The sequence below is a fragment of the Tasmannia lanceolata genome, unplaced genomic scaffold, assembly GCF_043159265.1.
Source record: "Tasmannia lanceolata isolate RefF3 unplaced genomic scaffold, GAP_Taslan_0.1 ptg000025l, whole genome shotgun sequence".
Lineage (NCBI taxonomy): Eukaryota > Viridiplantae > Streptophyta > Magnoliopsida > Canellales > Winteraceae > Tasmannia > Tasmannia lanceolata.
The window spans coordinates 8,252,750-8,278,055 of NW_027518702.1; the positions used below are offsets into that span (position 1 = coordinate 8,252,750).

Genomic DNA, 25,306 nt, shown 5'->3' on the forward strand with positions numbered 1-25,306 from the left:
CAACACTAACATTAATTGAGATTTTGAATTGAGAGTAATGTATTTCCTAGATATGAACATACAATATCAAGAATTTATTTGGTTGTTCATAGATTATACTGAAAATATATAAACAATAAAGTAGAAGATTTCCAAGAATCATAAAGATATCCAACATTGCTCGCTGCTTCCAACTATATTTCTTTTAACGTCTCTTATGATAGGACACAAATACGGCGGGACCCTTGAATCTCATCACGTGTCGCCTATGCGGCGAAGGAATCTAATCATGATTAGGAAAGACATTAATACACGGTAAAACCACGTGATCTTGCCCCGTGTCGCCTCTCCGCCTAAAAAAAACTTAATCATCACGATTATGGGTAATATTACATAACAAAATCACGCGCGCCGTCGAACCAGGGGGCAGCCTAATTGAACGAAAGAAGGTTTTTCTCTCTGAAATGATGAAAAAATCCACGTGGTGCTCCATGAAGAGGATTTACATACGAGATCAAAGTATAAATACACCCTGAAGTCCCAAAAGGGAGGATGCCATCCACTCCCCCCTCCCAAATCCGACCAAAGGGAGGAAGCTACTCTAAAAAATGAGGCACCATCAAAAGGAGTTCTGGGTTTGTTGCTAAGATTTTCCGACCCTAAGTAAGAGAGGGGAAAGAGGTGCTGGACGCCTTATTCCCTCCCCCTCCTCCTTTTTTTCATACCCGCCGCCTCCGACCCTCTCACCCAGATATCAGAGAAAGAACCCGCATACCGGTCTCGGTAAACCTGATTATACCTCAGCCATTTCTTGTTGTTCATTATATTGTTGGTCCAGAATCTGACTTGGGTGTCGAAGTGGTCGTCCGTGACCTACCCCGGACCTCCTTGACCCCTTTGTTTGTGATTGCAGACCCCAGCGGAGGCCCTCTACCCACTGCGCGATTGCAGACCTGGATTCCGGCGCCATCATCTTCCACAACTATAAATAAGTGATTTGTAATTCATTGGAAGGAGGTGTAAGTATTTGAGTACGAGTAAATGAGGATCAAAGTTGTCATGTTGCTTCTCCTTGCCATGGCCATGGCTTTGAGCAGTGTTCATGGAATACGTGATTTTAATGGCGGAATTGAGGATATTCTTCCATATTCTGGTCTTGATCATCAGGGAAATGGCTTCGGCCGAGGAGTGTATCCAAACCACAATGCACCGTATCCAAACCACGATGTACCTTCTGGGCCCAATCCCTTAGATCCTCATCATGGATTCAGTGGCAGAGTGGGCCCAAACCACGATGTACCTTCTGGGCCTAATCCCTAAGATCTTCATCATGGGTTCAGTGGCGGAGTGGGCCCAAACCATGATGTACCTTCTGGGCCTAATCCCTTAGATCCTCATCATGGCTTCAGTGGCGGAGTGGGCCCAAACCACGATGTACCTTCTGGGCCTAATCCCTTAGATCCTCACCATGGCTTCAGTGGCGGAGTGGGCCCAAACCACGATGTATCTTCTGGGCCTAATCCCTTAGATCATCACCATGGCTTCAGTGGCGGAGTGGGCCCAAACCACGATGTACCTTCTGGGCCTAAATCCCTTAGATCCTCATCATGGCTTCAGTGGTGAAGTGGGCCCAAACCACGATGTAGCTGCTGGGCCTAATCCCTTAGATCCTCATCACGGATTCAGTGGCGGAGTGGACTCAAACCACGATGTACCTTCTGGGCCTTATCCCTTACATCCTCATCATGGCCTCAGTGGCGGAGTGAGTGGGTCCAAACCATGATGTATCTTCTGGGCCAGATGGGTTTGGTGGCCTAGGTTGAACATATCCCACCTTCTGGGCCCATAGGAAATTCTTATGCCGGACTGGGCTCAAACAATCTGCCTTCTGGCCTAATCCTTGAGGAAAATGTTGCTGCTTCTCACAATAAAACTAGATAAAATTTTGCATGGGTAATGACTCGTTTTCTTATATGCAAATATGGCATCCAAAGAGGCCCTTAATCTCTCAATTTCTCTATCTCAATCTACTATTATTTTAGGGGAGTGATAAATCGACTCCCCATGTGTCTTTCTCTCTCCTTGGGTTAGAGAGAGAAAGAGGTGAGAGATAGACACATGGGAGTCGATTTATCAATTTGGGGAGTCGATTTTCACTGCCCTTATTTTATTTAAAAATTCAATCCAAGAACCCTCATTAAACTAAACTAAATCTACAGTAGTCAGATTGGAGACAATAGTGGCTTAGCAATCCTTACATTTAGAAGCATGCAGACTCTAGAAAAGTATCCCAATATAACACAATAATTCAGATCTTCTTTCTTTAGGCAACATTAAAAAAATCAAACAAAGAAAACATTGATTGCATGTAAACCACACCATAGACTGACACTCTTACTCACTTGTTCATGAACAGAGGAATTTACACACTGTGGAGGGAATTTACCTATTCATATCCAGGAAAGTGTTTCTCTATTTTAACTTGCAATTAATTGTTGGGGCCTGGTGGAGGAGGGCTGAATAAAGCTCCATAGACAGGGTTTGTGTTGGCCCCAGGATCCTCATAATCCATTGTAGATACCAGCATCATCCTTCCTTCCAATGATTTCTCCTAAAACTCAACAAAAGAAAGAGGAAGATTTCAAGACTGACACAGACAAAAAAAAGAGAGGCTAAAAATACAAAATCCTTCACCATAACTTGATTAAATGAAAACCTGTCAAGTGCCTAGGTGGGACCCACTTAGGGTGGAATTAACAAATTAGTTTAAATATATGTAATTTGAGGAGATTTCTCTATAATACCAATTGTTAGAAACCCAAATCGGTTCGCAGTTTGATTTTGATTGGTTCGCAGTTTGATTGATCTTCTTAGAGGGAAGATCAGCCTCTTGACCCATCTTGATCAGCCTCTTGACCCATCTTGAGGGAAGGATCAGTTGTCCTTTGTGCACATAAACACTTGAAGAAATGTTATTTACGTGCTATTTATAACAAATAGAAACTCACTTGCCACTTCCTCTAAACTCCTACCCAATCTAATCAAGAAACCTTAACCCTTATCTCTAAGAATCTCATATCAAACAACTATAGAGAAATCTCTACAAACTACAAATATCTAAACTAATAGATTAATTTCACCTCTTGTGGAACACATCTAGGGACTTAACAAAACTCACCTCATCAGGATCGAAATTTGCTACTTTCTCAAATTGCATACCCTTCCTCCCAAATCCTAAAGACAGACATAAAAAAAGGTCAATGAAAATACAAAAAAGGAATGATAGGAGGAAAAAAAAAAGCAAACAGATGAACTGCACCTTGAGAAAAGCAGAGAGCTAAGACAGATGAAATAAGGATAACCATGAGAAAGTAAGATCGACCCATGATTTCTTTCCCCTTTTAAGCAAATGGGTTGTTCTCAGATTTGAAAATGGAGCCCTGAATTGTTTCTAGAATCCCACTTTTGCCACACAAGCAGATCAAACACAACTCAATTTTAAAAAACCCATGATTTGTTCACCATTTTGAGAAATGGGTTGTTCTCAGATTCTCAAATAGTGCTATGGTTTGATCAGATGGAACTAGTTTTGCGTAGAGATTTGACAAACACACGTTCCTCTTTTTCGTGCGTAGTGGCCAACAAAATGAGAAGTGTGGTTGAAAGGACATTTATACCCACGGTTGATATGACTCCAAAAACTGGTTTTGGATGTATCCACAAACCGCCTTTCTCGGGGGTTATGCTTTGTACGAGTCATCCTGCTTTTATCTCTGTGAAACCTACACGTTGTAAAAGCATGGTTTGAAATTTCGGTTTCGGCACATATTTCGGACCTAGCCGAAATCCCAAACTTTCGGTCGAAATTAGGTAAAGACGTTCGAAATGTCGGTTTTTTGGGCCAAAATTTCTGCCGAAATTTTGTGAAGGAATAGAAAATTAATATTTTATGTGAAATTTAACCGAAATTACCGAAATTTCCAAAATTTAGTCGAAATTTTGGACATTTTGGATATTTCGGATTTTGGTCGTTTCAGTGTCGGTGTTGACCGAAATCCTAAATTTCAAACCATGGGTAAAAGGATTAAAATATTAATTCCTCTTCTTCATTTCGTTTTCATTATTTTATTGCTTGAATATTAGGATTTTTTTTCAGGAAAGAAGAATAACAAACAGAAAAAATTCTAACAACCGAATAAGAAGAATGTTGGTGTTAAAATCTAGAAGAGTGTTGGTCTCAGCCTGTGACCTACGCTCACAGACGAAAGGTTAGAGATACACGAAGTGAGAACTCCGAGAGAACATTTGAACATTCAAGTTAGATAGCGGCTAAGGAATGAGAACCAAGCACTGACCGTTTTTGTGTTACTTGGTGGTCCAAACATGGTGTCGGGGTCTGCTCACCTAGGTCATGAGTGGTGGTTTAGCATTTAGGCATTCTAGGCGGCGATGCCAGAAATTTTGCACAAGGGGGGCAAAAATTATAGTAATTTTTTTATCTATCTTAAAATTAAGATAGAAAAAATTTCTATTTGAAATTTTGCATGGGAGGCAAAAATTATAATAAATTTTGCACAAAAAAGGGAGATAAAAATGGTAAAATTAAAATTTTAAATTTATTTTCTATCTTAGGGATGATTAGAAAGGAGGGCATATTTTTTAAAAAAAGGGGTAAAGATAAAAAAATATTAAGACATGAAGGTATATTTTTTTTTTTCCAAAAAATTAAGGGGGGCAAATTGCCCCCCTTTCCTCTCATGTGGCATCGCCCCTGATTCTAGCATTAGCTTTGAAATGGAGTGGACGGTTCTATTTTATAAGCGGAAGTTCTTTGTAGCTCGGGTGCGATGTGATAGCGACGTAGCGGACATCGCTGGTGTGGGCTTCTGCACTGGTGTGAAACGGTTGCCAGAGATGGCAAGTCCGTGACGTGGGGCAATCTGTTGCTTACGGTGCTAATCTAGCGGTTGACGGTGATGGCCAGGAGTTGGCGGTGATGGGACAGTGTACAGTCTCTGACAGGCATGGCCCAGTGAATGACATGATCTTGTGCTGTTCTGGTGGGGATTAGCTGGCACTTGGCGAGGGTTGGGGGGGGGGGTTTGTACGGTCCCCAAGAGTGTTGAGTCAGCGAAGTGGCAGGCTGCCAGACATTTAACCCAGCCGAGGGCTGTGAAGGCGTCGGTCGCATTAGGTCTTGTGCCCCACCGCATGGTGGCAGTCGGCTGCAAACTGCATGCATATGACAACATTTAACCCAGTCGAGGTGATGGTGTGATTCCAAGGCAGTGTGTTTTTCCAAAATTGCTCGGCAACTTGGTAGTTTTTCCTTTTCCTAACAGAAGGATGGTATCCATTCTCAAATTCTGAAATTCATATTCTGGTTGAGTAGTTGGCTCTTATGCATTGATGATTTATTTATTTTTCTGGTTATCACATATAATAGCAATGTTTTTTTTTTGGCTCGGTAAATTAGGGTTAAGCAGACCCTGACTGAAAAAGAATTACAATCTAGGATAAAGGGTCCCAGAGGAATCCTCTGAGGCTTATATAATAGCAATGTTGTCATATGCATGCAAGAGTTACAAAATTATATATTATATATATCTTGCAGGAGCAGCCACCTCGTGAATAAGACAAAATCTGTTGAAAAGTGAGCCTATGTGGCTGCTCTCTCGTGCAAAAGCCGGTCTGCGAGATGCCTTTTGCTATGCAATTGCCCCTACCAAATCCCTTTTTTAATTGGCTGCCCAGAGCTTACTGGGGGAATTGTAATAATAGCCTTTTTCGACAGTTTGTTAAATAATAAAAGACAAGTGAGTTCGTCTTATCATCAAAACATTGTAGTGGGCACATAAGTAGCATGTATATAATATGCTGAGGTTTCATTTTGCCATCTATTTTTTCCATGAAAATTTTTTATTGGAAATTTATTTCCATAGAAAATTTTCCAAAACAACCTCTCCCCCCCACCCCACACACACACACACACGCACGCAGACACACACACCCCCAACTAGGGCTGCAACTCGAGCCGGGTTTTACCCGACCCGCATCGACCCGACCCGAAAATAGCCTGTGTTGGGTTCAGGTTTCATGGGTTTTGGGTCGAACCGGGTTGAGCATTTAAAAGCCCGCATGAATCTCGGGTCGAGCCGGGTTTGAAGGGGCCCGACCCGACCCGACCCGAGTTACATAAGTTATAGTATGTACATTTTTTTCTATTGTTAGTTAAAAGTTAAAAGTGAAAACCCACGCACCCACTGTTATTGTATGTGAGTGTAATTTCTGCTTCTATGAGTTGAGTTGATTCAAGTGTTTGATTCAGCATTGTTTGATTGTAATTACAACATTGTTCAATTACAGCATTGTTTGATTCAAGTGTAATATGAGTGTAATGACATCATTGTTTGATTCAAGTGTAATGTGAGTGTAATTTCTACTTCTATGAGTTGAGTTGCCTTGCCAAATAAGAATTTTCCTTAAAAAATTGCGTCAACGTGAAAAAACCCGACCCGACCCAAACCGACCCGAGATTTATCATGGGTAGGGCCGGGTTTGGGAATCGTGGGTTTTCCGAAAAAAAAGCCGACCCGACCCGACCCGAGATATTTCTCGGGTAGGGTTGGGTTCTCAAAACCCGACCCGCCCGACCCGAGTTGCAGCCCTACCCCCAACCCACCCACCCCCAGTCTTTTCAAGGAAAATTGCAAGGGAAGTGATATTGACGCCCCTTTTGATCAACAGGGACACCCAGCGCTGGTGTATCAATGACTAAAGGGGGGCTAATGTACTTGATTGTAGAAAAATCAAGTGGGTTTGATTGCAACGTACATTGGCGCTGGGTGTCCCTGATGATTAAAAGGGGCGTAAATATCACTTCCCAAATTGCAAACCTTCTTGACCTAGGACTTTTTTCCACAGAATATTGTTCTCCATAGAATTTTTTTTACACGTAATACATAGCATGTGTGGAGCCCACCATTTTACACATGTTTTTATTAAAAATTATATGGTGCACTTGCACCTAATGGGGTACTAAAATGGTGTTTCCCTTCATATTTCAATATTTCATCCAAGAGCAGCCTCTTTACAAGGCAGTTGTTGTTGAATCAAAGGAAGGCACTTTGATTACGTGCAAGTCCACCCGGACCCCACATAAAGGGGAAGTGACATATTCACCCCTTTTCTTCCCCGGGCCACACCCTCTATCTATTTATGACTAGTCTTCTTAGACTACAAGGGGTGGCTTAGTGACAAAAAGGGGAGAGTATATCATTTCCACATATAAAAAGGGAAGTGTGTATTCGTTCCCTTTTCTTCTCTGGTCCATCCCCTTGTGTATTTATGACCTCTTTTTACACTATCAGGGGGTGGCCCAGGGAAGAAATGGGGAAGATTATATTATTTTTTCGCATATATAAACTCTCTCTTGATAAGATGGATCCCACCATCTCTACTCAAACCCATTCATATTACTTTTCCCTGTTGGTGGGCTACCAAAGTAGAAAGCATTGAGGGCACTTCAGCATAGTTTACAAAAAGTTATGGTTGAGATGAGTTTCTTTGACTCCTTTACACCCACGACAGAATTTTCTGTCCTTTTAAGCTTGTGAAAGACATGAGCTTTATAGAAGACTCTTCCTAGCACTAACCTTGTTTTCTCTATATTTATAGTTTGACCCTTCCCCACTAGAGTAGAGAGTAGGAACTAAGAGAAGGAAAGTTGGGCACTTTGTTGCACTTTTTTCTTTCTTTCATGGGAAAGTGCAAGTTAGGAAAATGCTATTTCATTTGCTGAACTTCTAAGCACTATAATCTAATCTAATATTAAATATATTAATTATTTCATATAATTTAGTTGTTAATCTCACATAGATTAGTGGCTTGGGGAGAAGAAGAAAGTAACAAAGTGAATGCAAGTGTGACAAGGAAGGCTGACTAGAGTAGAATTTAAATGGAAATCAACTACCTTTCCAATATAATAAATGGTTGATGCTAATGTGCACTTGGGGCGCTTAACTACAGCCCCATGAACAGGGTCATTAGATTTACAGGGAGAAACAATCAAGTACTCAAGGAGTAATCAGAGTTAGCAAAACGTGATTGGGATAAAAAAAATGGGACTGGAAAAATTCGAGTTTAATAAGGAATTTGTTCAAAAAACGTAGTAAAAAAAATGGTCAAATACATGGAAACACGGAAAATCATTTAATGCGTTTAAAATTTGTCATTTAAAAAGGGGTAAAGTTGAAAAGTTACGAAAAAAAAAGTGGTCGGTACGTTTAAAATGCGTTTTAAATATTTTCTTTAAACATAGAGCTTTTTTGCTACAAAATTTTAAACATATTATTAAGTATTAAACGGAAAACCTACAAAACGTGTTTTTCTTCAAAGAAAAAAACACGGATTAGAGATATTATTCTGCAATTTATAGAACATATATATATATATATATATAGTAATATATTGCCTCTTTGGGATATGATTCTATAGTGTATAGCTGATATATTGTGATAAATCGTGAATTAGGTATGATTCTACAATTTATAGCCGATATATTGTGATATATTACGAAATAGAGGTATGATTCTGTAATTTATAGCTGATATATAGTGATATATTGTAAATTAGGGGTATAATTCTAGCTAATATGAGAAAAAAGTGATTTTATAAGCTTTTTTTAATCATATCACTTGAAGCTGTAGACAGAAATAAATCCGGATTTGATCTGCTTTATTGCAACATAATCACCAACTTCAAGTATAGTTTGTAAGTAATTTTTTTGGGTTCTTATTATATTAATATACTTTATTTATTTTTAAATAAAAAATGTTGTATCATATGTACAGAGTCTGTATATGTCAATAGCGGGGACTCAGTCGGTATTAAAAAGTGACCATGTTCCCATAATACCTTTGGGGGTCACTCCTGTCCAAGCACGAAAGTTACTTCCTCCCTTTAACCTGGGACCTTGCTTGCTAGTGCATATCCCAGTAGGAATTCCATTCTACTCAATAAGTGATCGGCTCATTTTTAGTAGCCTTAGCCTTTGGCAACGTCCTATTGTAACTTCACTTGAAATTTTGCTTCTTGTGTGCTTGAGAACTTAGCTTCCTTTATAAGTTGAAGCCTTACAACCTTGCTTGGCTGACTTGCTTTATCGTGAGACGTCACAATTGTTGCACAGACCTCGTCATCAGACCGAAGGCCCATGACACTAGACACATACCATAGTTAGACGATTTGGGCCATTAGATTTATGGGTACACGGGGGAATTAAGTTGTAATGTTGATCATTAGATGAAAATCGAGAAGTTTTCTGGAGGTTTGATCCGATGACTTTGATTGTAAGAACCCCATCTGATACATGCTCTGATGATGCTGAAGAAAAACAGAAGGCCAGTCCCAAAAGGAGCATGTTTCCAGAGTCGGAGAGATGGAGAATCCTTCCTGCATTTACTTTCTAAGAGGCAAGTTCGATTTCCTTTTTAGGCTCAATCCCACGTGACAAACATTCAGGAGAGGAGTGGATTTTACGCCCAAAATGCTCCCTCTGTTTGCTAACAGTCAAATTCTAGTGTCTGTGAATTTGGGACCAGCAGGCTGGCCACTTGACGTAAACAATCAAAGTTCGCATGATAAGAGTATAGTCAAGATCATCAAGATGGAAATCACAGTCTCTGATCAAATTGCTGTCAACTCTCCCAACTTTAGGGGCTGTGGTCCTGTGGAGACCAAGAAAGAACAGAATTCTGGTATACAGATGGGAGAGAAGGCCTTTTGTCTCCTTTTAAAAGGAAGAAAAGGCAAGAACACATGCATTGGGTCCCATAACAACTAAGCTTATAGGAATTATGTGGTTTCCCATGAATTTAAAGAAAAATAAATAAAATCTGAACAACGTAGGCCGCCCATACCACACCATAGGATAATCCAAACCGTCCATTTGATGGGCCATAAACGTAAATAGGTTGCGTCCAAAAATATCATTTCCATAGGCTGATCCTAGCCGTCCGTTCTAAATAGAAACTACATCTTTTGCAACCTCTATAGATTGTAGGGTTGTGATCATCCTATGGAAATGATTTTTGGGGCACAACCTATGTACATTGTGGCCCATCAAATGAATGGTTTGGATCATCCTATGGAGTTGGTCGTACAGTTACATTAAGGCCCGTCCTCAACATAGGATGATCCAAGCCGTCCATGGTTCAGATAATCCTATAGAGTTGGTCGTACAGTAACATTAAGGCCCAATTTAAGCCCCACCCATATTTTTGAAAATGAAGTGTACTGTCTAGACCATAAGATTATCCGAGCCGTCCATTTGATGGGCCATAACGTAACTGGCTTGTGCCCCAAAAATCATTTGAACAGGATGATCACAACCCTCCAATCTATAGATGTTTCCATAATAAGCAATTTCTCTTTATATCTTAGGGCTAGGATCATCATATGGAAATGGTTTTTTGGGACACAACCTATTTACGATGTGGCCTATCAAGTGGACCGCTTGGATCATCCTATGGTCTGGACGGTACACTGTCATAGTGGGTTGGATTTGGGCACCAAGGAGGAGAATTTTGGGGCCCATCAACTGTTCCTGTTGTAGAGAGAGAGAGAGAGAGAGAGAGAGAGAGAGAGAGAGAGAGAGATGGGGGTCTGGGAAACGTGCACTAACATGATTCAAGTGGGGGGGCGGGGGAATATCAGCGCCCAAAAAAAAAACAAAAAAACAAAGAAAACAGAAGGTGGTGAATATTAAGGGTAGTGAATTATCTTTTGGTGGTTCTGTTTTGGCTTTGTTATTCTACATATGAAATGGAGACCTTTTTCATCATGTCATTTTCATCCTCAGCTTTCCACCTGTTTCCCTTAGTGGTCATGACTTTTTGACCTGAAAAAGAAAGATGCTTGGCCTTTTCTGAAAGAAAAATTCATGCTTATCCACACAAAAGAGATGGTCCTACAACAAGAACTTTTTCTTATGTTTGCCATGTTTTCCAATCCTCTTGTCCATGTATTCCTTGTATTCTTTAAAGCACATTTAAAAGGAATGGCTTCTAACAACTTGGCCTCATCCAAACCTACATAATTGAAATCTTTGGATATTTTCTAAGCAATTGAAGGACCATATCCATTTTTCTCACCAGATATTTTGAGTTGTACATCTGATCTTCAGTGTTCTTTCAGTATTTACTGTGTATAGGGACACTGGAACTTAAGAATTCCATGAGGTGAGTGACACAAACTTGAGATTTTGTTGCATCAGAGCATCATCCTTTCTACTTCAGATATGTTCAGAGTGGAAATCTGATAATGTAGTTTATGAAGAGGGAGCAAGTAGTCTGAAACCCATCTCTTGTATTCTCGGTATCAGAGAAACATGTGATATAATTCATGAGTTAGATTAGAATTATTCAACAGAGAATAAAATAGACGCATTTCTTCAATTCAAATTAAAAGCAATGATCTTAAGACATAGAACACACACTGATCATAACACGGCAATATACAACTTGATCTAGTATGGAATTCATGACTTGGATACAGTTCGCTTCGAAAACAGAAGTCCTTTCACTGTTCTTAATTCGAAATATACAGGAAAAAAGAAAAAGAACTCGATTTGGATTCATAAACTTATTTTAGTACATCTGAGAATCCTCTTTGTTTCTTTTCCCTCCCTTTCTCTGATATGGATACATAAATATACACAAACTCACCAAGCTATTATAACAAAGAAAATAGTGAACATGTTCATATTGATACAGGGGAGCTCAAACCATTGGCCGTTTGAGTTACTCTGAAATTAGCTCTTCTACAGCAAAACCCAGAAAATTCCTAAAAAGTCTTTCTCATAAGCGGATCGCTGCCAATTCGTTCAATGCAACCTTTTGCATCTATAAAGCTTGGCATGGTTCTGCATGAAAGTGAGTGGTTCGAATTTCAAACTCATCTCCGTGATCTGAAGCTTCCAAAATTTACAAGAACAGATTTTCACCAGCTTACTGATCCATTATGAGCCCTCATGGAAGTTAAGTGACCGCGAAAGTGCCGCAGGGTTGGCATACAAGACATGGGGTTTTTCGGCTGTGTGATTCTTTCCATCGGTCTTTGATTGGAAGGCCTTGAAAAGCCCTTTGCCACTGATTGTATCCGCATTGTCATTCTTAATCCCAAGTGTTGCATATATAGAACTCCTCACACTTTCTCCATGGTCATCAATCCGTATCGACTTAGGAATCCACAGGCATCTTTCGGAGTTGCTTTGTTTGAGCGTGTGTTCTTTCTCCGAATCACTTTGTTTAAGCATGTCTCCTTCCCTTGAATGCTTGCCTAAGGTCGAAGAATTAGAACCGATTGGAGGTGATATCCAAGGGATACCCCAAGTCGGTGGGATGGTACAACCCCAATAAGCTTGCGCGGGGTAAAATGGCATTGGAAAGCTCGAAGGACAAAATGTATTTGGTTGTGCTAGCTGAGGGCTCCATTGATAAGTCCATGGAGCCCCGGGAAAATAAGGCATCTGAGGAGGGAACCCTTGACAGTTCTGCATTGCTGGCTCTTGCAAGTTTGCCCAATTACCTTCTTGAGTCAAATTCGAAGACCCACTTGAGTTCTCATCGCCATTTTCTCCTCCACTTGACAACATAATTCTCTGTTCTTTTGGTCTTTTCTCAGAAAGGTTCAACACTGATGACATCGACTCATAGAGTGGTGCGTCTGAGCTGAAATTTAGAACTGTGCCATTGGGTTTCAACGTAGCATGGTGAATTGTTTCGTGTGTATCTGATCGGGCTGTTTGGAGGGCTTCTGACATGGTTAACCGATAATGTGAGGCGGAGTTCTTATTCCTGCGACGCCCGGCCCCTATTGGAACATTCCTCATTGTTCCACCAGCTGTCCAGTATCTCTGGCAGTTCTTACAGAAATGCCGTGGTTGGTTGACATTGTAATTGTTGTAGTAACAGAACTTTGTGTCGAGACTGTTACAACGAGGACATGGTAGTATCTTGTCTGGCTTTTTTAGTGTTTTCTCTTTTGAGATACTAGTCTCATTCTCTTCTTCTTCTGGTTTCAAAGCATATTCAGCTGCCGTTTCTTTTTCCCCCAAAGGTTGTTTCGGGTTCTCATTTATCATTGAGGACTTAGTTTTCGCACGAAACTCTTCTGAAATTTGGGGGGACTGATCTTTTTCTTTTGCTTCAGCATAATTTTGGTTTGATGAATCCTGAAAATTAAATCCATCAATCATTGGGAAATGTTACACCAATCAAATTATTGGCCTACAAACACAACCTATAGTCGGTTGTAGTTTTGCATTAATTTTTTTACTTCATACCAGATATGATCAGATACCAAAGGGAGTAGAAAATGGTCTACACCTCAATTTGTGTATAATTTTGACAAGGGGGTTCATATTAGAGAAGACCAAAGGGAGTGTAATTGGTGCATAACTTTTAATTTTCAACAACAGAAATGGTCTGATTTCATGATCATAACAAAGGAGGATGAAAACCCAACTATAGAAAGGTAATATAAACAAATCATTTTAAGAGATCACAAATAGAACATTCCATGACTGAAACATGGTTCAGATAGAATGAATGGAGAGGAAAGATTGAAACTTCTGCATAACTGTCCAATTTAATTCTACTTAATTAAAAATGTTCTGCTTTCATGGCCATAACAAGAAAAGAAAAGAAAAGAAAAACAAAGTATGAAAAGGTAATCAATGGTAATTTTATGCACAATTATTCGATGGTTACATGAGAAACATTCAACCACTGATAAAAAAAAAATCTTTAGCAATTGATGTAGGCAAAGTGTCGGAAAAAAAATTGTCATCTTTCAAAAAAAATAAAAGTGTCGGAAAAAACAAATTTTGTTTAATTTTAGTAAAAATCAGATACATTGATCAAACGAAAACGATCTTTATTCGAGTAAAAGAGGTTTAAGATAAGAAATTCGGTCAGAAATCATATGCGAAAGTGTCGGAAAAAACAAATTTTGTTGAATTTTAGTAAAATCAGATACATTGATCAAACGAAAACGATCTTTATTCGAGTAAAAGGGGTTTAAGATAAGAAATTCGGTCAGAAATCATATGCGAAAGTGTCGGAAAAAACAAATTTTGTTGAATTTTAGTAAAATCAGATACTTTGATCAAACGAAAACGATCTTTATTCGAGTAAAAGGGGTTTAAGATAAGAAATTCGGTCAGAAATCATATGCGAGAATTTACGGATTGTTCGTTAAACAGAAAATTCTTCAATTCCATGTTTCAGTTAGTTGAAAGATATTAATAAAAAAAGAACATTGAGAAAAAAAATCCATTAAAAAAAAACAAAAGGAAAGGAAAAACTCCATAAAATAAAAGTCAAGATTAGAGAAAAGAAGAAATTAAAACACGATAGTAAAGATAATAGTTAAAAAGAAAATTACAGGACCCAAAACAATAATCTGCAGAAGAATATAATTAGAAAGATGATGTAATCAATTTTTTAGGTATTACTCAAATCCTATAATTTTACTTGAAAACCTTTTTAATGGTGAGAAATCAAAGCATGAAAACAGATTCCACTGTAACAACATAGCTACTGAAGAACACCAAGGCCATGTTTGAAATGCAAGAAAAATATTTCTGATTTTCTTTCCAAAATTTAGAGGGAAATGATATAATTATAATCAATTTAAAGGGATACTTTCATAAGTTGAAGGCCCATCTAAGTAAAAATTGTATAGGATTGGTTTTAAGTCATTTTTTTTCATGAGTGAAAAAAGTAGGAACCTTTTACAAACAGTACCTAAGAAGACTAAACAAACTCCAACAAGAACAGAAAATACTATGGTTTTAAAGAAAAATTAAACTGTGACAGAACCCAATTTAGAGAAAAACAAAACCCTCATTTACTGTCAATAAAGTCTTTGGGTGTATTATACAGAACTTAAATTTCTTATCAGAATTCAGAACAAATACAAAAAAAAAAATCTTCTTTAAAAAAACACTATTTTTCAATGACTACTACACAAAACCCACCAAAACTCTAATGTTTTCTCCACCAATATCAACACATAATTAGGACTAAAAATTATATTTTTTTTATCAAAAGCAAAAGAAAAGCCAGAGAAACAGTAAACTTGCCAATCAAAGCTGAAAATTACACTGTTCCAAAAAAAAAAAAAAAAAAAAAAACATAATTCAGCAACAAAATCCTCCCAAAGAACCCAAAAACCCGAACTGAACTTTTCCAAATCAGAGTAACATGAAAAACAAAGGAAAAGTGATATACTCAAACTCCCCTTTTTTTACTACGGACAGCCCCCTGTAGTGTATTTATAACTACTATTTTACACTAGAGAGGGCTGTCCAAAGTAACAATAGGGGCGAATATATTATTTCCCAACATAAAACACCAAATTCAGCTTTTCAAATTCAATCAACTTCAAACTAGAAAAAACTGCCGAAACCCTAAAAATAACTACCAAAACCCTAGAAAAATCTCTATTACCTTCTCTTCTCCTTCTCTTTCTCCATTAGTCTTCAAGCAGAGTTCAAGATTTTTGGGTCCGTCGTTTGGTGGCACCGGAATTGTTTTTCCGAAAAGCTTAAAAGCCGGATCTCTTGTTTCCGACATTTGTCCGAAACGATACGCAGTGGCCGAAATCCGATACGCGAATAATAAAAAAAGAGAGGGTCAGATTTGTGTTCGTTTAGCTTCTCTTCGTCTCGTTCTTTTGTTTCGGTTTTTTCTGCCTTCGGGGTTTAATGAGCTCTGGATGCCACGTCATCAGTGGAGCGAATTTTCAGCCACAAAGTTTCTGTGGCTTTGAAAGAAAGTGGATTCGGGCAGGTCCTAGTCAGCACCCAATAACTCGGGTAGTGTTTAAAAAAATCGCTAGAGTGGGGCCTACACTTCTTAGGATGATCCAAACCGTTCATTTGATGGGTCATAACGTGAATAGGCCGTACAATGTGAATTATCTCCATCCGCATTATATATAAAGTTCCATAACTCGGAGGGTTAGGATCATCTTACGGAGATGATTTACTAGGTACGTCCTATTTATGTTTTGGCCCATCAATTGAACAGTTTGGATCATCCGGAGAAGTGGGCCCACTTTTCTTTCTGATAAAATTACTTGACTTCAGAGTTTTTATATGGTGCCGGACTGTCAAGTACCGTTGTACCGCCCTTGATATTTGGATCAAATTTCAAGGGTAGTACTTTTGAAGTACCACCTTCACGGGACTTGACGGTCGGGCATCATAATGACTTCATGCCCCCATCATATAAAATCTCATGATAAATAAACACGTAGTGTTAGTGAGATTTTAATGGTGTAAGCCCTTATGGTCTCTTTTTTTTCTTCTAAAAGTACTGTGCGGCTTGCACAATTGGATGATCCAAACCATTCATTTGATGAGCTATAACATAAATAGGTTGTGACCAAAAAATTATATACAAAGGATGATCATAGCCCTTCGATACTCAACTCAAATAAGCCTGTCCCAAACTAGTTGGGTTCGGCTACCATAGGATTCATAGCCTTTCGAACGATAGTGTAAATGCATATTATGAAAACCTCTATAGATCGAAGAACTATAATCATCCTTTGTAAATAATTTTTCAGGCACAACCTATTTACATCGTGACCCATCAAATGGACGGTTTGCAGGCCGTACCCTGTAAATAATTGTTTTAGGCACAACCTATTAAAATAGGGGCTTACACCGTATAATTTATCGTTGTTAGGATCCTTGGGAAAAGATTAATTTATCATTATGGTTCAACAGCGAATTAAAAAGTGTAAAACATAGTGATTAGTGTAATTATCAAAACAAGGTAGTGCGGATATCAATCCCCTCAATTTTCACATTTTGTTTTTATTTTGATTCCAATATTAGGGATTTGCTAGGGACCATTGCAGAAGGTATTTCGCGGACCGGCTTCTGTCTGAAAGAGTAGCCACATAAGCCCACTTTTTGTCTTATTCATTTCATGTTAGTTATTTTAATCCCGCTTAATCAGAGAATTCTACCCTGTAAAAGTCCACGTGGGTCATCGTTTCTCCCCATGAGACCTGGCTGTTGGCCCACATTGGAAGTAAACCTTTCAATAGCATTTAATCGTAGACAGATGTAAATTCGCATCCCTGTAGGATGATTCGCACCCCTTGTACGCTTTAAAGTCAGCCACCCACAATTCAAGTTACCAGTGGTGCGAATCATCCTACAGTGGGTGTGAATTTATATCGCCCTTAATCGTCCTGAAAAAGGCATTATCCTGCCACGTTGGCGCCATTTTCCATCCGGGCCCACTCCCAAAAAAGGAAAAGTGAAAAGGTCCCTCTGCTACATCTCAGTCGTTCATCTCTCATACTCGTTGTCGACCCAACACGTGTATTATCTTAGGACACGTGTGGAGCACTCAACCTTTGGCATTTAAAAGAATATACTTTTGTGCTGAGTCCACGTGGCTCGCACCCAAAGAGAGTAGGATCTCCGTCGATGTCCGACACGTGCCCCGTAAAATAGAGAGGAAAAGAGCCAAAAAAAAACATACTGTTTTTTTCACTTTTTAAAAAGGAAGTCTGATTTATAAAACTAAAGGCCATTAAAAGACAAAAAAGAAAAAGAAAAGTGTACGAACCTGAAGGGTTTCTCTAATTAAGAACGAGTTAATTAGAGATTAATATAAAATTATTGGGTAATTAAAGTGGTCACTTACTAAACCCCTAATTAGATATTAATATAAAATTATTGGGTAATTAAAGTGGTCACTTACTAAACCCCTTTTGGTTGGGGTGTCAACGGATCTACTTCGGATCGGATCCACATATGTCTCAGTCACAATCCATTCAAATCCCTTCTGTTCACTCGCGTTTCCGGGAGACCAAATCCTGGAAAAACACTCCCTTTTTTTTCGAGAAAGCTAAAATTCGCATGTTCACTTGTCTTCACGGGATTTTGAAGGAGCCTAGGTGAAAAATATCACATTTGACATGGAAATTGGGAAAAATGATGTGGAAATGAGTCTTTTCTCACAAGTGTGAGATTCATTTTCCCTTTATTTTGGTGGGATTTGCTTTCCCAGGAAAACTAGTGAAAAAAGGTGGGCAAGCAGTTTCTCGGGAAACCTTTTCCTGCACAGTTCCTGCGCAAGTGAACAGGCACGGGAAACCTTTTCCTGCACAGTTTCCCTGGATTTATTTTCCTAATGCCACGTCAGATTCCCGGAAAACCTTTTCTTTTCCTTTCCCAGGAAAACAAGTGAACAGGGCCTTGAAATAATAGGTCCTACTTACGTTGGATCAGATTCAGAGTGTTCTTTGGATCCTACTTCCCATGTCTCAGCACGATCCATTTCAATCGGACTGTCCATCGGAGTGTCATAGTAGGTCCTACTTACGTTGTACACCGTTAAAATTCTCAAAAGAGGCCGGCGGCGAATTGCAACGGCAACAGCACAGTGGATTAGGGACTTAAAGTCAATGGTTAGAGAAGGAAACGAAGAGGGTGACTCAAGACTTAGGCATATGAATTAAAAAAATACTAGAAATAGAAATTGCTCGAAAAAAAAAATATTGTTTATTTTTACCAAAAATCCCTTGAAATAATACTTAATGTTAAAAAATTTTAGAGAAAAACGTTCCTGCGCGCTGCAGCGCAGGGAGCTTAACTGGTTTATAAAGCCTCCCATTGGTTCCTTTCTAGTGGACCCGCTATACGTTTCAAAGGGGCATCCGTTGTACGAACCAATGGGACGCTTTATAAACCACTAAAGTGCAGTTAAGTTCCCTGCGAACACTTTTCTAAAATATTTAAGGGTATTTTCATAAAATAATATAATAATACCGGATTTCCGACTTACCCACAGGCTTTTATTAATTGGCTGGATCCAATTGGTAATTTTTTGGATCTTATGATAGGGATCTGAAATATGTCCATGGATCCTAGTAGTCTCTCTAGGTCCTGTCGATTAGACTTCGGATTCGAATAGTCCATCGGATTATCTGGATCCATTGAGACCTACCTTTTGGCTTTTGCAAACACGGCCGCAATCAATGGCATTTGTGAGTGGAGGCACGTGTAGAAAAAACAAAACGTAGAGTGGGCCCGCATGAATAGTTGATCTAAACTATTCATGTGTTGGTCCTAGCTTTGATAGCCTGAATGGATGATAAAAACCATTCATGTTGTTGTCCCTTGCTTTGATAGGCCGTGGGATGATTTAAACATCCACAAATTAAAGGGTTAGGATTATCCTGTATTTGTTGGACCCACTTACGTGGGAAGCCCATCTCTTGCCAGATGGCTCTCATTACTGTTTGTATACTTTAATACAAGGATTATAAAATCCAGGTTTTAGCTTGTAAAATCTAGGACTTTTCATTCCTAGATTATATAATCCTTGTATCTAAACTATATGCTAGCCAAAGAGGGACGGAGGTCTTTGGGATTAGGCGTGTATCAAACACCAACAAGGCTGCCGAAGTGAAACAGTTCTGGCATATCATCAATAACAGGAATACCCCCAGGAATGAATGGATTCAAAATAAAGAACTAAGGGGGAGGAACATCTGGACTATCAAAATGCCATCAAATCCATCGTGGGGTTTAAAAGCATCCTAAAACCAAGGGAAATAACAAAAAACCATGTGTGCTACATCACTGGGAATGGTGCAGACATAGACTTCTAGGAACAACCTTGGCATCCAAATGGCCCGATAATTCAGCAGATGTCTACCAATGCCTTTGACGCCTCCATTCTTCGCATTAGCACCATTGATCAGTTCCTTCAAGAAGGCAAGTGGGATACTTTATTGGAAAATCTATCCCTAAAATATCATAAATTAGTCATCTCCAAAGCACCCTAACTCGGACATACGGGAGAGGGATAACCAAGGCTCAACCCATATGAGCGACAAACACTAAGCCTAAGAGATCAAAATGCTCACTACTTGTGGATTACATAATCAGCTAATTTGGAAGGGTTATGTTGGTATCTTAGCGGGCGTTTTGGCCAAATTTTCTTGTGAACTTCCTGACATGGTTCAGAATCCTTACCGATTTTCTTGTGGTCTTGGCTTTGGTCAGAAGCATGAGCATTGATTTCTTGTTCCTCATCTTCTATGCTTCCTTCTTCATTGTCTTCTTCATTTCTTCTTCATTTTCCTCATTAGTTCTTTCAATATTTTCTCCTTCCTTTTCTTTTTCTGTTTGGAGGATGGAGTAGGGGTTATGGGTCAGGATGACGGAATCAAGATCGGGCGTGCAAGTTTTTGGGTTGATTACTGTAGTTTCTTTGCTGGTAGGGAAGACTGAAGGCTTGATACTTTGATTTTCCTTCCTTTCCTTGCCAGGGAGTGCATTTTTTCCATTGGGGTGTTCCTTTTGAATAGGCCTCTATTCTTTCTTTGCGTTTGGTTTATTCTTTTCCGCGGAATCTATGGGGCAGTTTTTGATGGAGTGATCAAAAGTTTTGCAAGATGGGCAAGAATAGGGTTTCCAGTCGTATTCTATGGGTTGGTGAGTTTGACCAGAGGTAGTTCGAATGAGAACCGAGGCTGGGAGGCAAACTCGAGCGTAACTCAACCTTGTGGTATCAGCTGTTTGAGAATCTAGATACAATGGTTTCCCAACCCCACTGGCTATTCTGCTGAGAGCTTTATTGGTCCAGAATTTGAGATGGAGGCCCGGCAATCTAATCCAAATCTGGAAGCCAAATGTTGCTGGAAATTTGTCCACACATAGTGCTTGGAATCTCATCAGGATTAAGAATGGAGATCTGGAGAGAAACCAAAGAAAGTTTGAAGGAAAGTAGAGCCATAAAAAGGATATTCTCCTCACCATCCTTACTCTCCTTCAAGACCGCCTAAGATTTCTAAAATTAGGAGGCATTCACAACCTCCATTTTGCTACCACAATGCAATGCCCTTACTACCCGAAGGAAAAGGAAAACAAAGAATGCAGATGGCTAAAGCCGGAGATGGAGGAGCTTCTAATTGAATACGGATGAGTCTTTGTCCACTCGAGGAGCAGCAATGGGAGGCATGATTCGTGACTCAGATGGCTCTATTCATAGTATATTCTCCTTGAATACTACGACGGATGAGATATACGCCCTTCAAGTTCAAGGAATTCACCGAGGATTAAAGCTAGCTAAACTCCAGTGCAATGAAGATATTTGGATTGAGTCGGATTCACAAATTGCAATCAAAATTATTAACAAGGATTGTGCTTGCATATGGAAACTAAGACCATTAGTATTAGAAATGGAGGAAATCCTCCAGACCTTTAGATCATGGAAGATAAGCCACCCTTGGGGGGAAGCATTACTTGTCTAGGGAAGATTGTCCATGTAAAGGGAATGATATTCCTCTCCCCATCGTTTCTCCCTTGTTGTTGGATATTGTATCTATGGATAGTCAGGGTATTATCTAGATTGCAATTCTATATATTAATGAACTGGTATGGGGGGTCTGCCAAACCCCAGCTTGCTGATACAAAAAATAAAAAAATAAAAAAAATGGGGTGCTGAGGGGTACAATGAAAAGATAAAAGAAAAATGCCGAAGATCGTAGGACCCTGATGATCGACTGATGCCCTATTTATAGGTCATCTAAGAATGGCCTGTAGACCCATATTAGGTCTCTTCCAATCCTAGCCTACACTAACTTTTGCTCTGATACATGTCAAACAACCAATTGCTCCAAAAGCTTAAGCTGTTGGAGAAGGCGTTATTTATTCTTTTATACTTTAACATAGTAGAGGCACGTACACTATCACTAACCTTCTTTTCTATGTGGTGGGCCCATAACTTGGACCTGGTACTTATCTCATCGTTGCAAGAGCACGCTTCCCATCGTGTCTCGCCCTTGATCCATCTTACATGGCATTTCAAAAGAAATACATAAAAATGTACAAAATTTATGTATTTCAAGAGAAAATTCCTCTAGAGCTCTATTGAAAGAACTGACTCAGTCGAGTCTACTCAACTCACTTTGTGACCGACCGTGAAGTCCTGTCAAGGTGGTACGTCTGACATACCATCTTAAAAAGGGCATTGCTGTATCAAAGGTGGCACCGTTTTGACGGTACGTACTTAAAGACTGTTGGGCACCATATTTACTCTCTCAAAATCATTGCTTATGACTAGGGGTGTAAACGGATCGAATTCGAATCGGATATGGCTATATCTGAATTCGATTACAATATACACTATCCGAATTCAGATTCGGATTCGAATTTGACGGATATTTAATATCTATTACCGAATTCGTATCCGTCGGATATTTTTCGAATTCGGATATTATCCTTATCCGTTTATCCTGTAAATTCGAACATTTTATTGCAGCACTTTATCTTTCTTCTCCTTCTTACTCCTCGAATAAATTTTCTAAACCCTAAAACCAGACCTTTACCTTTTCTTCATAAAATTAACTCTCAAACCCTAAAATATATGAGATCCTCTTCTTCCTTTTAAAACAAAGGCAGAGAGAGGCGGTGGGGATGGATGATGGTGTTGGTAGTGGTCTTTGGGTTTTTTTTTTTTAAATGTATATGATGGAATGGGTTTGGGCTATTTTGAACAGGGGAAGTGGGAGTGCTGATTGTGGAAGATGAAGAGAAATGGAGATGGGGATTGGGTTAGAGATGGAGGTGACTGGCAGTGATGGAGGTGGCTGTGAGAAGGTGGAGAGGGGCGGCGGCGGATTTTGGTGGGATTTGAGGCACCAAGGAATGCCGAAGATGGTGTCTCAACCTCCTCCTTTCTCCTCTCTCTTGCTTCTCCTTGCAAACCTTAGAAGTCCCCTCTTTTAATTGCATTTTGGGTTTTTATATAACCCTAAGTTGGAAAATTGATCTGAGCCGTCCATTTACCATCAATGACTATGGCCTTTTTGCTCTAGAATTCTCTAGAAACTATGACATCTTCTTTCAATCATCATCATCCATTTGTCTCTTTCATCCTACAGCCCACATTTGTTGCTTCATAAAGAAGCCATGTCAAACTCCAAGAATGCCCTTAAATGAGAGATTACTTCATTTCCTACGCAAAACACTTTTTGGTTTTTGTTTTTTTCTGAAAAGAAAATTCACTTTTCTTTTAGAAACAAAAGATAGTGTGTCATTATTAAAAATAAATATTAATGATATTATTAATAATAAATAAAAAGGATTTACTTCTCGGATTCGGATGTTAAACGGATCGGATATACCATTTACCAAATTCGCATCCGCTAAGAGCCGGATATCTCATAAACAGATTCGGATAATATCCGCTTGAAACGGATCCGGATAATATTCGTTTTAAACGGATTCGGATGCTCACGGTAATCGAATTTTTGAATATCTATTTACACCCCTACTTATGACAATTCATAATAAATGATATATTTGCTCCCTTTTTTCCTTGGGCCACCCCCTTCTAGTGTAAAAGAGTTATAAATACACTACAGGGGGGTAAACCAAGGAAGAAAAGGGTGCAAATGTATCACTTCCCTTCTTAGAACCTCCCCGTTACTTATATATTAAACATTGGTCTCCACGAATCATCTAAAGACATGTGGCATCCCATGCTTCATTGACACTAGTTTTGACATTTCACAAAAAAGAAAATCTCAATATGGTTTGCCCGAAACAAGCTCAATTGCAACAATAGAAGAAAAGGCTTATGGAAGTAACCCTATTTTAGCATTTTTGTAAAACATTTTTGCCCCACACAAGCTTAATTCTAAGACGAGAAATTGTCGTACACTTGTAAAGGAAGCTTCATCAGCATACAAGGCTAGCAAAGCAAATATCAAAACCATCTGCAATCGTCTAAATAACCAAATTTAAATGTCTTACATTAATCCAATAATCAAATCTCAATCACTTTCCAAATCTCTCATCTAACCCATAATCCCATAAAATCAAAAGTACGTAATCAAATGACATAGTCTCAATAAATCCTAAACAATACTCACTGTCTAACAAATCTGAAAGTACTGGAAAGTAATAATAATCAGAAATCAGAGATCACTTCTGCGCCTCCTCGCCGATTCCACAAGGATCAAACTCTGAAAGTGTTAATATAACCACAATCAGTTGAAAAGCTCAGTACATAATAACACACTACAAAAGTGGGATTATTGCATGCTACAAAGGAAGGTTCACAACTGAATAAAAGGTATAAGTCACAAGTGATTAACACAAGCTCAATAAGGAGGGGGCAAAGGTTCATAAGGGCACAAGTCAAGTATCACATCAAAGGTCACAATATTCAAAGGATCACTGAAGGTAATCAATATGGGTACGATACCACCCTGATGTCATAGGCTTAGTCTAAAAAGCAAGTTATTTTCACCCCAACTGCCCATGGGTCCACAAAGCGAGTTATTGCTTACACCGACCGCTCACGGTGTCGGAAATAGTTCCTAAGTTCACATACATGTCGACATGGCCAACGTTTATCCCCCATTGGCGGTATCGCAGTTCTTATGTTCACATATAGGCGAATACCTATGCCCCACTGGCGGGGGTCTTTTCTGAGTTCACATAACCTAAGCCTCTCAATAAGTGTTCAAAGTTCACATAGTTCAAAAGAAGGTGTTCAAGATTCGGAGTGTCTCACTTGAGATCCATAATGGTTTCATATAGTAGAGAGTGTACAATATTTCAAAGGTTCATATAGTTAAGAAAACTGAAAGGGGTTCTATAAGTCCAAAGTAATGCCTCTAGCATGTATATCAAACAACAAGATTCAATAGAGTTCATTCAAAGAAAGGGATAAAGCATGCAAGACCCAAGTAAAGATATGAAATTCTATTCAAAAGTTCATATATTCAAAGAAGTTAGGCAACTTATGATCAAAGAATGTAATATCGAATGGTAAATCGCAACAAAGTAGTACGAAATTACGTACCTTAATATCAAACTACTTTCCTTTTCAGAAACACCTACAATCAAAAGTATGAATATTTTCCATGGGGTTTATCACTAATTTTTATTCTCATCAAGCATATTTATCATGTTACTGACACAAGATACCTTTTGGTGCCTCTTCGGGAAAGAATCGGCAAACTGTCGTAGGGTTCTTTTTTGTATTTTGGAATTATCATCCTTATAAAGTTTTCAAATTTTTTTGAAACTATTTTTAACAGAAAGAACACATTTCCGGCATGTCCGTAGAGTACAAGAGCGTCGAAAACGGACGAGAAACGAATAAGTTATGAATTTCCGAAGTTTAAGCCATCGGGGGAAAACATTGTAGCGCCGGACGTCCGAGAATCTCTCAGTTTGCCCAACTATACACAGATGGATGATTGCCATTTT

The 25,306-nt window shown here is 39.0% G+C and overlaps 1 protein-coding gene and 1 long non-coding RNA gene across 2 annotated transcripts; both read right to left on the bottom strand.

Moving 5' to 3' along the window:
• Positions 1–2,219: 2,219 nt before the first annotated feature.
• On the bottom strand, positions 2,220–3,639 carry LOC143857873 (uncharacterized). Its single transcript, XR_013238779.1, has 3 exons — positions 3,299–3,639; positions 3,158–3,213; positions 2,220–2,590 (listed from the first exon to the last, which is right to left on the bottom strand). It is a non-coding gene; the product is annotated as an uncharacterized LOC143857873 (long non-coding RNA).
• A 7,856-nt stretch (positions 3,640–11,495) lies between these two features.
• CDF3 (cycling DOF factor 3) lies at positions 11,496–15,731 on the bottom strand. The gene is made up of 2 exons (XM_077368489.1): positions 15,495–15,731; positions 11,496–13,213 (listed from the first exon to the last, which is right to left on the bottom strand). Exons 1-2 carry the CDS (start codon positions 15,618–15,620, stop codon positions 11,999–12,001), a joined length of 1,341 nt encoding a protein of 446 aa, XP_077224604.1. The 5' UTR covers positions 15,621–15,731; the 3' UTR covers positions 11,496–11,998.
• Positions 15,732–25,306: the final 9,575 nt, after the last annotated feature.

Bases quoted from the DNA above. Each gene is read 5' to 3' on its own strand.
- CDF3 (XM_077368489.1), bottom strand. From the start codon at position 15,620: ATGTCGGAAACAAGAGATCCGGCTTTTAAGCTTTTCGGAAAAACAATT. The intron at 13,214-15,494 runs GTAATAGAGATT...TTTAATTTTCAG, and splicing joins AAAGAGAAGGAGAAGAGAAG to GATTCATCAAACCAAAATTA.